Source organism: Rutidosis leptorrhynchoides, chromosome 4 (assembly GCF_046630445.1).
Source record: "Rutidosis leptorrhynchoides isolate AG116_Rl617_1_P2 chromosome 4, CSIRO_AGI_Rlap_v1, whole genome shotgun sequence".
Lineage (NCBI taxonomy): Eukaryota > Viridiplantae > Streptophyta > Magnoliopsida > Asterales > Asteraceae > Rutidosis > Rutidosis leptorrhynchoides.
The window spans coordinates 596,063,976-596,078,087 of NC_092336.1; the positions used below are offsets into that span (position 1 = coordinate 596,063,976).

Below are 14,112 nucleotides of genomic sequence, written 5' to 3' on the forward strand. Positions count from 1 at the left end.
CGAAAACGCGCGGAGAAAACGCGCCACGAAAACGCACACCGAAAAGCGCGCCAAAAAACGCGCCCCGAAAACGCGCCCCGAAAAAGGGCGACAAATATGTGCGCCGAAAACGTGCCTCGAAAACGCACGCCGAAATCGCGCGCCGAAAAACGCGCGCCGAAAACGCTCGCAGAAAACCGCGCGCCGAAAACTCGCGCCGAAAAACGCGCGTCGAAAACGCGCCCCTAAATGGCGCGCCGAAATCACGCTCCGAAAAACGCACGCCGAAAAACAAATCTTTTGAAGTGAACTCATTTGGACCCATTTGGGTGTTCAAGTAATTTTTGTATTGTGATTGGACTCATTTGGGTCTTTAAGATATTTGTTATATTATGTGCTTTGACCCATTTGGGTCTTCAAGTAAAAACCCAATGGATCCATTTTTAAGACTTTGGGTCCATTTTGCCAGGTCTAGAAATGGGGTATAAAAAAAACCCTAGCAACTATAAACATGAGGTTGAGAAAGGATACAAAATGACCAAAGTACCCTTAAAATTATGTGAAAGGACAATTCAATCCAAACCCAACTGAAACAGTAAATCAACAGGAGTAGTAGGCAACTTTTATAAATAGTATATAGAGATAATTCAATCCAAATGAAACGGTAACTCAACAGGGGTACTAGGCAACTTTTATAAATAGTATATAGAGATAATATATACAGGCATTATGAAATAATATATGCATGTTATCTATTATTTAAATTTAAATGGGTCGTCTTACGGATTTGAGTATTTTTCTAGTATACGGGTTGTTTAATCGGATTTGTATAAAAAGTTGTACCTGACCCGGACCCGTATAATAATTTAAAATCATTCACATACTCGACCCTTGACCCGCAGACCTGGCCCGTACCCATTTCAAAAATGTCGAGTTTAGATTTTTTTTTCATCGGGTACGGTTATTTTTTTTCATGAGTATTGAACACCGGAGGGGAGTACAAGAACTTCAGGGTCCCGCGTTTTAAATGTTACTAATGAATCCACTTGGCATGCTCTAAAAAAAGTAATAATGATACGACTAGCAAAATGAATGTTATATCAACGAAAATTGACAATGATGTAGAATAATGAACTAATCTTTATATTTATGGAGAATGTTAAACGTAACCTTAAGGCTATGTTTAAACATACTATATTTAAGTTTTAAAATTTTGTTGTATTAATTGAAAAGCATAAATGTTTGTTTTTTAATATCAACTTTCCTTATATAATTGAAGTATTAGTGATATTCATGATAACAATTAATTATAAATATAAAATTAATTAATGCTTAAATGTAACATTTAGGAGTACGTTTATCATTTTAAATTGTATATATTTTGTAAAAAAAAAAAACAAGTGGAAATGCAAGGGAAATTTAATAAGTAACCAAGTGTATATGATAACTTAGTAATTAATATTTCATTAATATATAAACATAACACATAAAGAGCTAAACTACATCTTTAACTTACCAGCCTAAATGTAACATATCTTAAGGTTGTAGGAGAGCTACACTTTGAATCTTTCTTCCTCACTTCAACCAAAACACAAAAAGAAAAAACAACAGTTATTTTTTAACAAAAAATAAAAGAAATACGGTTTGTTTCTGTGGATCTCTTTTGAACCGTTTCTGGTGTTAGCATTTTTGGCCTGCTAAGTTGCTCTAAAAAAGTATCCATCCATGTGAGTCGGAATATAGTAATATGTGTTACAGCGGTACAGGCCCACGTCTCTTTCATGCATAATACATGTACAAGCTGTTAGCAGCAGCACAGGCTATGGAGTTTTCGCTAGGATGCCACGCCAGATGGAGCAGCTTCGTTGTAAAATCAAATGAATTTCCATTTGCATCAACCCCCGGGCTCTCTCCTCCTCCTATACATTTTTTTTTCATTTACAATCGATAAATTATAATTGTATTAGATAGAGGTGACAAAATAAGAAAGTTGGGCAACGTGTTGACTGATTTGTTTCGTGGTCCACTAGAGAATAAACACAAGCCACATAAGGACCCATTCATAAGCTAATGGGTCAAAATTGTCACCACTAGTACAAAATGAAATAAAAGAAGACAGCTGACCTCGTCTGACCACACGGGTTATGCTGCTTAGGGATCTGGAAGGCCTTGAAGGGGTCTGGACTTGTCTCCTACATTTTTTATAACAGATGTCAATCAATCACATCTAAAGAAAAATAATATTGTTATGCAAACAGTTATTTAACTACCTCATTGGGTTTTTGCTAGCTTCCAGGGTTGTAGCTTCTGTATTGCCAGCACCACAACCAAACACGCGAAATAAATTACTGTAATCATATTGACCAAATAAGTTAGTGAGAACAAGATGAATAAGAAGATTAATAACAACCACCTGAAATGTATTTTACCTGTAAGAGCCAGTTGCCACTCGCTGGCTATCACCACTGAGACAGCACTCGAATTTATCAAAGATTGAATCATTTTCATAGAGATCACATAGCTGAACATAAGTAATTCAACAACATCAATCAATGTAGATTAAAATTAAGAGTTAACAGTTTGTAATAAAACAGGTGAATGTGTAAGTATATACCCTGGGTCTTAAATGTTCATGCACCTGGAACGTTGAAACTGGACCAGAGTCCATGTTGATGTCCCATAGCTGCACAAATCGTAGAAATTAACACCACAAGTGTTATGGCTAATAGCCTAATAATTAGGTATATGTAATGGCCCCTCAATGACAAAATAACGGAAACCCTAGCAATGCTAATCAATGGAATCAATACTTTTTCAGTATGACTACGTAAAAAAAGGGGCACATATTTGAAACAAATTATAAAACCATGCAATCACCGCAGACATGACAAAATGGGTAGATCGAACAAGTCAAATATGGACATTTTGTGATATACATCAGATTAGGTTGATCACTTGATCTATAGCATAAAAAAAACACATATCTGTTTTTACACTAATATATGATATTACATCAAGTATAAATGCAGTAGTGACACTTGAGCAACAACAAATTTAACTTCTTGAAATAAAGCAATCAGAAAGTTAGAAGCATTTATATTCACTTCAGAATACTTTGAATCCATTTGAAACATTTCAAATTAAGCTGATGTTTATAAGTCGTTGGAGATGTAATACAAAGTAAAACCAACCTAATATACATAGATGTGTGCAGATAGAGACCTCTATTGGATATTTACAGCAAACATCCATTAATAACCTATAATATATTCCAGAACAGTGGAACAAACAATTTTTTTCGTCTTCTTGTATAGGTGTCCAGATCGAAAGAACAACAGATTATAAAAATCATGAACAGTAAATCCGTGATAACATACAAAAGATGAAACTGTTACAAACCTTAAGGGTCATGTAGTCACGACTGAGTATATATCTCCCATCCCTTGCAAACTTTATATCAGAAATAGAAGCTATTATCTCAGTGAAGAATGACCTTGAACCAGGTGCTTCATGTTCTTCGAACCTAAAAAAAGAGTATATCAATGCTTCTTTTAATTATAACTAAAGGCTAAATTGCATCTAGACACAAACTATAAAAATCATAAATTTCTGTTAAAGCTGTTTCAGAATACTATGTAGAAGCAGCAGAAAAAATAACATGTAGAACTAAGTTTCAGAAAAGCATAAATTTGACGGAAACACTTACAATTTAGAGTGTTTATCACATAGCGCGGACTGACGTAAATCAATGAGACGAATGGAACCTTTTGAACTACTATAAGCTAGTGTGCTACAATTAGTAGGATGAAATTCAGCCGAAGTGATCACCTCTGCAAAAAAAAGAAAAAAAAAAGATTCACAGTCATGGAAGCAAACTAAACGTGCTTATAGATGAGAAATAGAGAATAATATTCCAAAAGTGTAAAAATAACGTATACTTTAATTATGATTAGAAAACTAATATTAACGTAATCTCTTTCAACAAAAGGGACTAAAAGGTTATACATTATAAATAGACATTGCACAACTGTCAACACATTTAGAGCGTTCTGCCCATTTGACAAGTTAAATTGAGTGTATATCTAATCACTGTTAAAAAACTGTACCAGTGAGATCTTCCATGTTGGCAGGCTTGACATCTACAATGTTGAAACTCTGATTGCTAATTTCCAAATTCCAAAGGTTTATCCGTAGATCATCAGCTGAAATGAATGTTTCGCCATCACTGATGTATAGGAAGGAAGAAATAAGGAGGCATAAGAGTATATTTACCTAAATGGGTACATACAATACATATAAACCCAGATGCATAGTTATACAACTATATAAGCACATATGAAATGAAATTGCATACATGATTGCAGCACACCAAATTGTTATTGATAAAAGCTGCTTCAATAAGACATCAAAATATCTGGTTATGCATTGCATTTAAACTAAGTGCAAATGTCACTCAGACAAGAAAAACAGAACTTACAGATTTCATAACTGCCATATCGACTACCACACCAATAAAAAAAATATATTTTTGTTAACATAAAAGACTACTATTTTCTATAAGAAGAACCCTGCAAAGTTTTGGAGAAATATTCTGAGAAAACAGCATGTGAGATAGATGATGTTTTATCACGTTATTTTTAAGGAAAAGGTTAGCACTATTGATTTTTTAAGTATTTAACAAACTAAACCGAAGCTAAACATTAACGTGTGAAAAAGATTAAAGCATTACATCCTCTTATACTATCTTTCCACTTGTAATTTGTAAGCCTTACAAAAATAAAATATTGCAACCCTTAATTCTCTCTAAACTTGATAGCAGATAGTAAGAACCATGTTTTTTCAAAGACTATAACCAAAACTTAAATTCAATTCTCACAACTGAAAATAATTTGATATTGAAAATTCCTTGGAAGCCTTGGACTACTAAGGTGACACGTAGACTAGCTCTACCTTACAAAAAATAGTAGAAAGTAATAGCAACTGGTAAGCATCTCTTCAAGGTGTATGATGACCAATTGACCATATTGCAACACAAGATTCAAGCAGTCGAAAGCAGATATTTATGAATAGTGAAGCATTAGCCAGAAATAACTGTAAACCTGTTATTTGAAATCGAGTTAATATGGTAGTCATGTGCGTGAGCATACACCCTTCTACATCTGGAAACAAGGTTTGTCTCATAACTAGTCACCTACATACGGAAAAAAAATTAATAAAAGGATAATGGTAATAATTAGTTAAATAATTAATAATAACAATAATAATACAACAGTAATAAAATGTGACCCCTGAGAGTTTGTTTTAATGAAAAACAATTGTGGTAAATTTAATGGTAGTTGGTCATGATTATAGAACGTTGCGAATGAATTTACCTACAGTGCTAACACTAGTGGACGACAATTTAGAATACGAGAGATCAGTTGAAAGATATCATGAGAGAGCATTTATTTAATATTTAATATAATAAAATGATATAAATAAACTATGCAAAAAACATCAGCATATGTCTAGTTAAATTACCACAGGTAGACGCAGTGATGGGATGCCTGCAGGAGGAAATTTGAAGTCATTGCTCAAACTACCAGTAGACTTGTCTTTGTGTCCCCCATTTGAAAGATGTGAATTAGGGCTGGAAGATACACTCGAACTAGCTATATTGCTCTTTCCAGCAACTTTCGAAGTGTCCATGTTCATGTTTGATACTTTCTTGACCTTCTTCTCTTGGACCTGTGTAAAGCCCAAAACAGAACGAGTCTCAGAACTTACCCACAATGGGCAGCAAATATATAAAGAGCACCTCATATGAACGTAATCAGATATAAAAATTAGGTGCTATCAGACATAAGTTAATGTCTAAATGCATGAACCTGTTAGAGAAATACAACTGGGTGGCAGGAAATTAGAGAGGTTACCTTCCAGAATTTAATGGTTTTATCATTAGTTGATAAAAGGAACAGGGCACCATTGGCTGTTTGGCACCATTTAATTTTGTTAATTTTCTCCTCAATTTCCAGACTCTTCAGATAATCAAACTGAAAGAAAAGTTGGATATACATTATGATAAATATATATCCATCAACTAAAAGAAAAAGAAAAATAAAAAATGGTAAGTGTACCATTGGCACAGAGAAGTTATTAAAACAACAAAAATAGAAAAATTCAAAGTTCAAAGAAACCTCGGGTTCATGGCTCTGGAACTCAGTTTTATAGCGAAACTCTGGATGTCTACTTGTTGGGTAATCAGTTTTCTCTAAATCCATTCGCTTACCACCATTCTACATAACATACAAATCACAGTAAATATAAATATCAAAGGGATATGAAAACCATAATTCGAAATTGCAACAGTCACAGTCACACACACACACACACACACACACACACACAAATCTAAAGGTAAGAACATCAACAGAAAATTCCTATATGAAAACCTACTGACCTCCTTTGTATCTGTTCTCTCGAATAATACCACACGGCCCCCACGATCGCCAGTTGCAAGGTGACCACCACTTTTATCAAACTCGATTGCTGAGATGATATCAACTGTATGAAGAGATGACAAATAGATCAGATATATAATCACACAATTACAATTAATGAAATAGAAGAAGACGGTAAAATCAATAGGTGGATAAATAATTGAATACATGCTAAATAGGAGTTTATATTTGTTCCTATTATTAAGTGAAGATCCATAATTCTAATTAGACAGCTGCTTAAAATAGACATTCGATACTGCAGTACACGTGAAATTAAACCTTTTCAAATACACCCTCCAAGAGGTTAAATTTTCATAGCCAAAAAATTAATGAACAATTTTTGAAAGAGCAAGGGGATGTTGGTATCTGTGTGTGCCATGAAGTACACAATCTATTTATGTCTGTCTATACTCTATATAGATAGGCTTTAAGAAGAAAAAAAATTCAAGTAAGCTGTAAGCCAAAAAGAAAGGCTTTTAAGCACTGCATCTCGTGATAAAGTTTAGGCGGAGGAGTGTAACTGCCTTATCGCGCTATCCGACTTGTATGTGAAAAGCATTTCGTACTCATAACTGATCCCTTCCTAGCGAAAGGTGTGCTCCAATGAAAAGTATACAACACTAGTAGTGCCCCTTTTGACGACCAAGTCACAATGGAAACAATGTATGGGGATGCGAAGAATATTTGAAAGCACTTTCGAACCATCACACGGATTCCAACCCAACAATTGAAGATGACAAACAATGGAGTATGTTTCTGACAATTCACAACTCTCAGTTACTTGTTGCAGCCCGTCTTAGGTCCCCAACCTTGTCCACAAAATGGGAAATATGGTGGTATACAGAGCAACAAAATGCATTTGGACAGATACCACAGAGATAAGATGCTTGCTCAGTGTTGTAAATCTCATTATTTCTCCCTGAGATCTCATTTTTGGAAGGAAGCCGAGACGAGATATACAGCTAGCGAGATTTCTCGATCATCGGGCTCAAACTTGGTCAAAGCCACAATTTCTCGGATTTTCTCGCTCATTTCTCGGATTTTCTCGTAAAATCTCGTAATTTCTCAAATTTTCTCGCTCATTTCTCGAATTTTCTTGTAAAATCTCGTTGAATTTGTATATAAATAATATACATACATATATATATATATATATATAGGGTCATAATCAAGAGGAAAGCACTTTTTTAGGGGGAAGGGGGAAGCAAATTATTTTTTTTCATTTTTTCGTTTGTTGAAAAAACTTTGTTCACGAACATTATAGATTAGATGAAAATATGAACATTTAAAAAAGACACTTTGTGATAAATGTCATTATTTTGGCGGGAAAACGCTCGAATAAAAAAATTAAAACATTCAATGCATCGAATGTTTTGCTGCCGAGTTTATTTGCATCGTTTTGTTTTCATCTTGTGTGAAGTGTTTTTTTCGAATTTAGCCCGATTTAGAGTTTAGGGTTTTGGGTTTTGGGTTTTCGGGTTTACTCCGTAAACCCTCAACCCAAAACCCTAAACTCTAAACCGTTCGTGTTAAAATATTCAATCTAAACCCTAATTTCTAAACCATAAACCCTAATTTCTAAACCCAAAACCCTAATTTCTAAACCCAAAACCCTAATTTCTAACCCCATAATTTCTAAACCCTAATTTCTAACCCCTTAAAAAAAAACTCAGCAGCAAAACATTCAACGCATTGAATGTTTTTATTTTTTTTCTTCGAGCGTTTTCCCGCCAAAATAATGACATTCATCACAAAGTGTCTTTTTTAAATGTTCATATTTTCATCTTATCTATAATGTTCGTGAACAAAGTTTTTTCAAAAAACGAAAAAAAATTACTTCCCCCCAAAAAAAGTGCTTCCCTCTTGATTAAATATATATATATATATATATATATATATATATATATATATATATATATACACACACACACACACACACACACACATATATATATATATATATATATACACACACACACACACATTAAAAAACTAAAAAGTCAACGCAAGTCAACGTCCAAGATCTCCCCGGGATGCCAAGACCTCCCCAAAAATGTCCAAAAGAGATCTCCCTAAGATCCGAGTTCTCCAACCTTGTGCTTGCTTAAGGTATAAAGATTAGTTACAAATGATATACTGGCTTTTATTTCAGAAATCATATAGCATCATGGGATTAAAGATGCAGAACGGCACTACAAGACAGCAGAGTGACCCCAAAGAAGGTTTTCAAGTCTATTAGCAAGACTGGGAGATTTCCAAGATTTAAAAGTGGGTTACAATGTGCACTAAGAAAAAACTAATTAATTTGTAGAAGATATTCTTGCTTGCCTACGTCTGCTAACATCAAACCACTGTTGTCATTCAAATATAGCTGCATTAATGAGCCTTATCATTCAATTTGCTCGCTCTTACATTTTGGAAATCTATTATGAAAAACTTTGCTATTTGGATAACATATTCCGATATTCGAAAAGAAACACTAGATATCAACATTGAAGTTGATGGATAGTTATACCAGCTGAGCCAGGATGCCTTTGGTATATCAGACCAATATAAATCTATAATGGGTGACAAAAAGAGTACTATCGTAGTAAAAGCCACCTCCTTATGAACTTAACATAAGGGTGTAAATTGAATTTCAACCAAATTTAAACACGAGAAACTAGTAATTCTCTTATAACAATGGTTTGTCATGTTAATTTTCAGAATTTCCTTATTAAGAGTGTCGAGTGACAAAAAAAACTGTTCACAGTCGAGCACGAGGAAATTATATTGACTTTTGATTCAGTATTTAGTCAACCACGTCGAAAAGATGTAAATATGTGCTTTTAACCAACTAATTCCACGTTTCGACTTCAATAAATTTGGAAGCAACTAAAATGCCTCCATATATATGTCAACACAATAACGTCATTGCAACAAATGCAGTAACTACGTAATAAAACTTATAAACAAGTTTCCAAAACATTCTAATCATAGAAAAAGTGTTACTATTATATAGGAGCACACAAACCTATCAATAAGACCATATAACATCAGAAGTATATGACAATATCACTATATGGGAACAATATTTCGTCGTCAGTTGACATAACCATCTTCGAACAACTTTCTATAATAACATATGAATTCAAGTATATAACTATCTATCTAGTCTCATAACTCTTCCTATAATAAACTGCATATATCTGGTGATGTATGCATGTATACCAGTACTGTACTCAATTACATAAAACACTACTTCTGTATATGTACAATCACAGCTAAATTAGTGTACATGTGAGAGTGTAATCTACAAATAAACAATTCAGTCAAATATTCAAGTTTCCGATATCTAACATGAATCATTAATGCATCGATCTAATAAACAGATCATACAGGAGTACAGGAACTCATCCAAACCCTAACAAGCGGATCCACATGCTAACAATAAACAACTTATATATGTAACGCAAATAAAACCTAATTTACCTTCTTGTACTTCTTCACCGGCGGTGCGTTCGCCAAACACCTGAGAGAATTTCCAGTCAAGCGGCGGTGGTGGACCCGCCGGAGCTGCCGTAACATCTCCTCCATCACCACCGTTCATTTCTTCTAATTTTTCCTTTAAATAATAACCGAACGGTATGCAAATATATAAATCTCTATAATATATAATCAAATCACGACCGTATCACCGGATCGCTTTTTTCCAATTAGCATTTCCGTTGAATCGTAGTTTCTGGATCGTTATCTGTGATAATGTAGCATTTGAAGGTTTGATTAGAGATTTATGAGCATCAGCACCATCGTTGATCATGCAAATCGATGACTCGTTTATTGATTGATTTGAGATTTTATTTTTTTTCTGAATGTTGTTCGTGAACACACTGCCTCTTTTTTTCTTTTTCTTTTTTTGGTTTGTAGTCGGGGAAGGACCAAACCCTTTTACCGTGTTTTTACTTCATTTTTTTATTTTAATTAATTTTTATTTGTAGCTTTTATTTTATTAAATTTAAATCTCCAAATTAATTAAATTTTAATTAAATAGTAGTTTATTTTATTTATAATATTATATTAAAAAGTTTTGGCGCCAGCCGCGCGTCGCAGCGGCGGACCCCTTATTTTTTTTATATAACGTAAATTAGTTATCTTTCGTTGTACACAACTTATGTTTTAAATTGTAAACTAGTTAGCTTTCGTTGTACACAACTTATGTTTTAAATTAAATATTTAAACATTAATAATCCTAACAAAATCAAATAGAAATATGCTTCAAATAAATAAATAAAATAGTTAAAATCACATAATTTTTTTGTTATTTAATAGTAAAGTGTGGGTATAGAAAAAAATTGTAAATAAAAAGAGTAAAAAAAGAATTTAAATAAATAATAAAAAAGTGATAAGAAATAAAAAAAAAGTCATATGAGTATTATATGAAAGATTAGATTAAAAAAAGTTAAAATCAAAATAATGAGAATGATAAGGTTGATTTAAAAATATCAAACATTAAGGGTGCATTTTGAAAAACTAAAGAAAAAGGGGAATTAAAAGGTGAAAAGTAAAAAAAAAAAAAAAAGGGGGACTCGAACCCAGACCTCCTTGTTTAAGAATATACACAATTAATCACTACTGCGTTCTTGCACTTGATTTATGTTTACGATGGTTAATACTTAATCCTTCAAAAAATTCCGATTTCGAAGTTGAAATTCAATTGGAATTTACTGTTCATCAAATTTCCATATGAATATATATACAATTTAGAGTAATTATATGGCTAGTCCCTATTGTTATATCAAAGTATCGATATCAATTATCAATGGTCATTATTTCTAAAAAATTATATTGATCGTCCTTTAACTATAAAAAATTATACATTTTTACGTCTGCTATAATATCATTAACTATAACTATAACTATAACTATAACAATTTGCATAATATGATTTTCTCCACTAAAACATCAACTGTAATCTATTGGTACCCTTTTCAACACTAGATTGATTTCAAATTGAAACATGTGAATCTTAGTATTTATATCATCATTATCGAGAGAAAAAAACTACAAACAATAATTTTATTATTAACAGTCGCCAAAAAATGTGTCAAACTGTTATATATATATATATATATATATATATATATATATATATATATATATATATATATATATATATCCAGTGGCGGAGGGACATATAAGGTTATGCGGTCCAATGACACCATAGGAAAAAAAAAAAAAAAAGCTAAGCTAGTATTATATATAATTTATAGATATAATTTGTAGTTTCTTATGAATTGACCCCAACCCCACATTCCCATCCATCCCAGATTTCCAGTTTAATTAAAACCCCACTCACGACCCACTCAACAAAATTTAGTACACTACTTTTCATTTGGTAATTGGATTGAAAAACACAGCACAATTGTTTATTAGTCTATGTAGCCCAATTGTTATTTTAATAGGGAGTAATACAAATCGTTGGTGAGTGGTGACTTGGTTTCACGGAAGTTTGCAAAATAAAGTAACCAATTGCCTAGACTTTTATACTTTTATTCATATTATTATATTCATTAATTCTCATTAATTCATTAATTCATATAATAATACTAATACTTTTCTCAAGCTCGATCATCGTCAGCGAAGGAGCCGTCCATTCTCAATCAAGTGTATAATTTCAATTCAGGTAATAATATATCGGTTACATTTTCTTTTTCTTTTTTGGTATCTAAAATTTTAGGGTTTATTATTTTTTAGGTTTTATGCTTAATTTACTTTCAATGTTTGATAATCCTAGTTTACTTCATTACTTGATACTATCATCATATCATGAATTGTTTATGTTACTTATTTGTACGTTCCATTTAATGTTGATTATATAGAGATGCAAGACACCCTAGATAATTTTGTAAAAAGAAAATCATCTAATGAATGAGAACCTTCAAGCGCAAAATTTCCAATAAAATTTCAAGATCTAACTCTATTCCTTCAAGCGCAAAATTTCCAATAAAATTTCAAGATCTAACTCTATTCCTTCAATGCCAAAAGAAATTGATATAACTGATCTTCCTTAGGATCCCGCAAATAGAAAAAAAAATATTAAACTATGACCCTAATCAAAGAGATGAAATCTGAGACTTTATTTGCAAAGAGGACCTTGTCAACCACGTGGTCATTCATGTTCGACAAAAAAGTAGGGCCCACTAATAGACGTTTTGTCGTAGCTTGGTTTGATGAATTTTGTTGATTAGATTATACTGTAAAGGCTGATAAGGCATATTGTTAGTGGTGTTATTTGTGTAGAGATCAAGTAGACAAACAGTGTGGCAGTGATTTTAATTTTTGTCTTGATCGTAGTTTGTCAATTATTTTAGCGATTTAATATATTTCGTTGTTATTTTATGACACCATCCACTTATAATCCTGGCTCCGCCACTGTATATATCTTTATATAAGTGAAATTAAAATACAAATAATAACCTAAAACCAATTCTCCATGTTAAGCATTTATCATAAAACTATTTACTTCTCATTTGCTTTTCAAGATTTACTAACACCAAAATAGTGTGAGCACCCAATTATATTCACTGCCATCCTTACTTTCTATTTTGATAAAATTATTAATTATTGCTTTCCAATGTTTATCAAGTATAGAGACTATAAATCTTTTAAAGTAGAGGGTCGCTTGACACACATTCACGATATCAATTATTGACTTTGATAATAATAAAGCAGCATGGCCGTCCCGTTAATTCTAATTCTTCATATGAGTCATGTTCAATCAACAAAAAGTAAGCCTTTGTATACAAAAGTTTTAAACATATGTACGAATAAGTTCAGTAAACACTAAAAACTTTGGTTAAGTATTAACACTATAGGCCCCTTTGAATTATGGTCCATGTGTGAGCGTACTTGTTGCACGCCCTCAAATCCGCCCCTTTAAAGCAGTGCTTGTTTTAGGTGGTGCTTTGTCATTTAATGTGAATTATTAAATGTTAAATGTCATGAATATTTTAGCGGGCATTAATGGTATGAATAAGTGAGGTGTATTTTTTATAGTTCATGAATAACTAATGATATAAGGAGAATTTGTATAATTTGATATAAAGTAGAAGGACTATCATATAATTTACTCTATTATTTATACAAACATTTAACCTTTTATAGCTTTTTAGTTATAATATTGTTATCAACTTTTTTTTGTTTCATATTATAGAACACTATACAAATATCGGCTTATGATTCAATTCACTAACATCATTATATTTTGACTGTGGTATCTAATTTTGAAACAATCAATTTGAATTTGAAATATAATAGTAATAGTAAAGTTAGTGTAATATCCCATAAAATTAACACCATAACCTTAATAATATTTATAATATATATTCTGAGAAGGTAATCATTTATAAATAAATAGTTGCATTATAACATAAATATAATGTAATTTAAGTTGGTTATAAGATTGTTTAACAATAAAAATAAGATAGGTTAAATATTAATTATGTTGTCACTTGTTTAATGAATTCTTAAATTATGTACTTTTTAATTATTTCACTTTAAAATATAGAACTTATAACTTTGAATTTTTTTTAGTATAAGTTAAACTTTAATCAATTAGATACAATGTATGATTCAACCTTACATCTTATTCAAGTCTATATACATGAAGAATATC

The 14,112-nt window shown here is 32.0% G+C and overlaps 1 protein-coding gene across 2 annotated transcripts; it reads right to left on the reverse strand.

The window, feature by feature from the left end:
- Nucleotides 1-1,397: 1,397 nt before the first annotated feature.
- On the reverse strand, nt 1,398-10,350 carry LOC139845644 (serine/threonine protein phosphatase 2A 55 kDa regulatory subunit B beta isoform-like). Of its 2 annotated transcripts, XM_071835911.1 has the most exons (14): nt 9,930-10,350; nt 6,419-6,522; nt 6,156-6,254; nt 5,892-6,011; nt 5,500-5,706; nt 5,079-5,170; nt 4,086-4,204; nt 3,686-3,809; nt 3,379-3,502; nt 2,594-2,662; nt 2,409-2,500; nt 2,250-2,327; nt 2,104-2,171; nt 1,398-1,898 (listed from the first exon to the last, which is right to left on the reverse strand). In XM_071835911.1, the coding sequence occupies exons 1-14, from the start codon at nt 10,045-10,047 to the stop codon at nt 1,759-1,761; spliced, it is 1,554 nt and encodes a 517-aa protein (XP_071692012.1). In that variant the 5' UTR covers nt 10,048-10,350; the 3' UTR covers nt 1,398-1,758. The 2 variants fall into 2 exon arrangements, with proteins under 2 accessions (XP_071692012.1, XP_071692013.1); XM_071835912.1 differs by lacking the exons at nt 6,419-6,522; nt 9,930-10,350 and having other exon boundaries at nt 5,892-6,058; nt 6,156-6,236.
- Nucleotides 10,351-14,112: the final 3,762 nt, after the last annotated feature.

What these genes read in the sequence shown, in the direction of transcription:
- LOC139845644 (XM_071835911.1), bottom strand. Translation starts at nt 10,047, where the DNA reads ATGAACGGTGGTGATGGAGGAGATGTTACGGCAGCTCCGGCGGGTCCA. An exon ending in CAACATGGAAGATCTCACTG is followed by an intron (nt 3,810 to 4,085) that starts GTACAGTTTTTT and finishes TTTTTTTTGCAG; the next exon opens with AGGTGATCACTTCGGCTGAA. An exon ending in ATGAACATTTAAGACCCAGG is followed by an intron (nt 2,501 to 2,593) that starts GTATATACTTAC and finishes ACTTATGTTCAG; the next exon opens with CTATGTGATCTCTATGAAAA.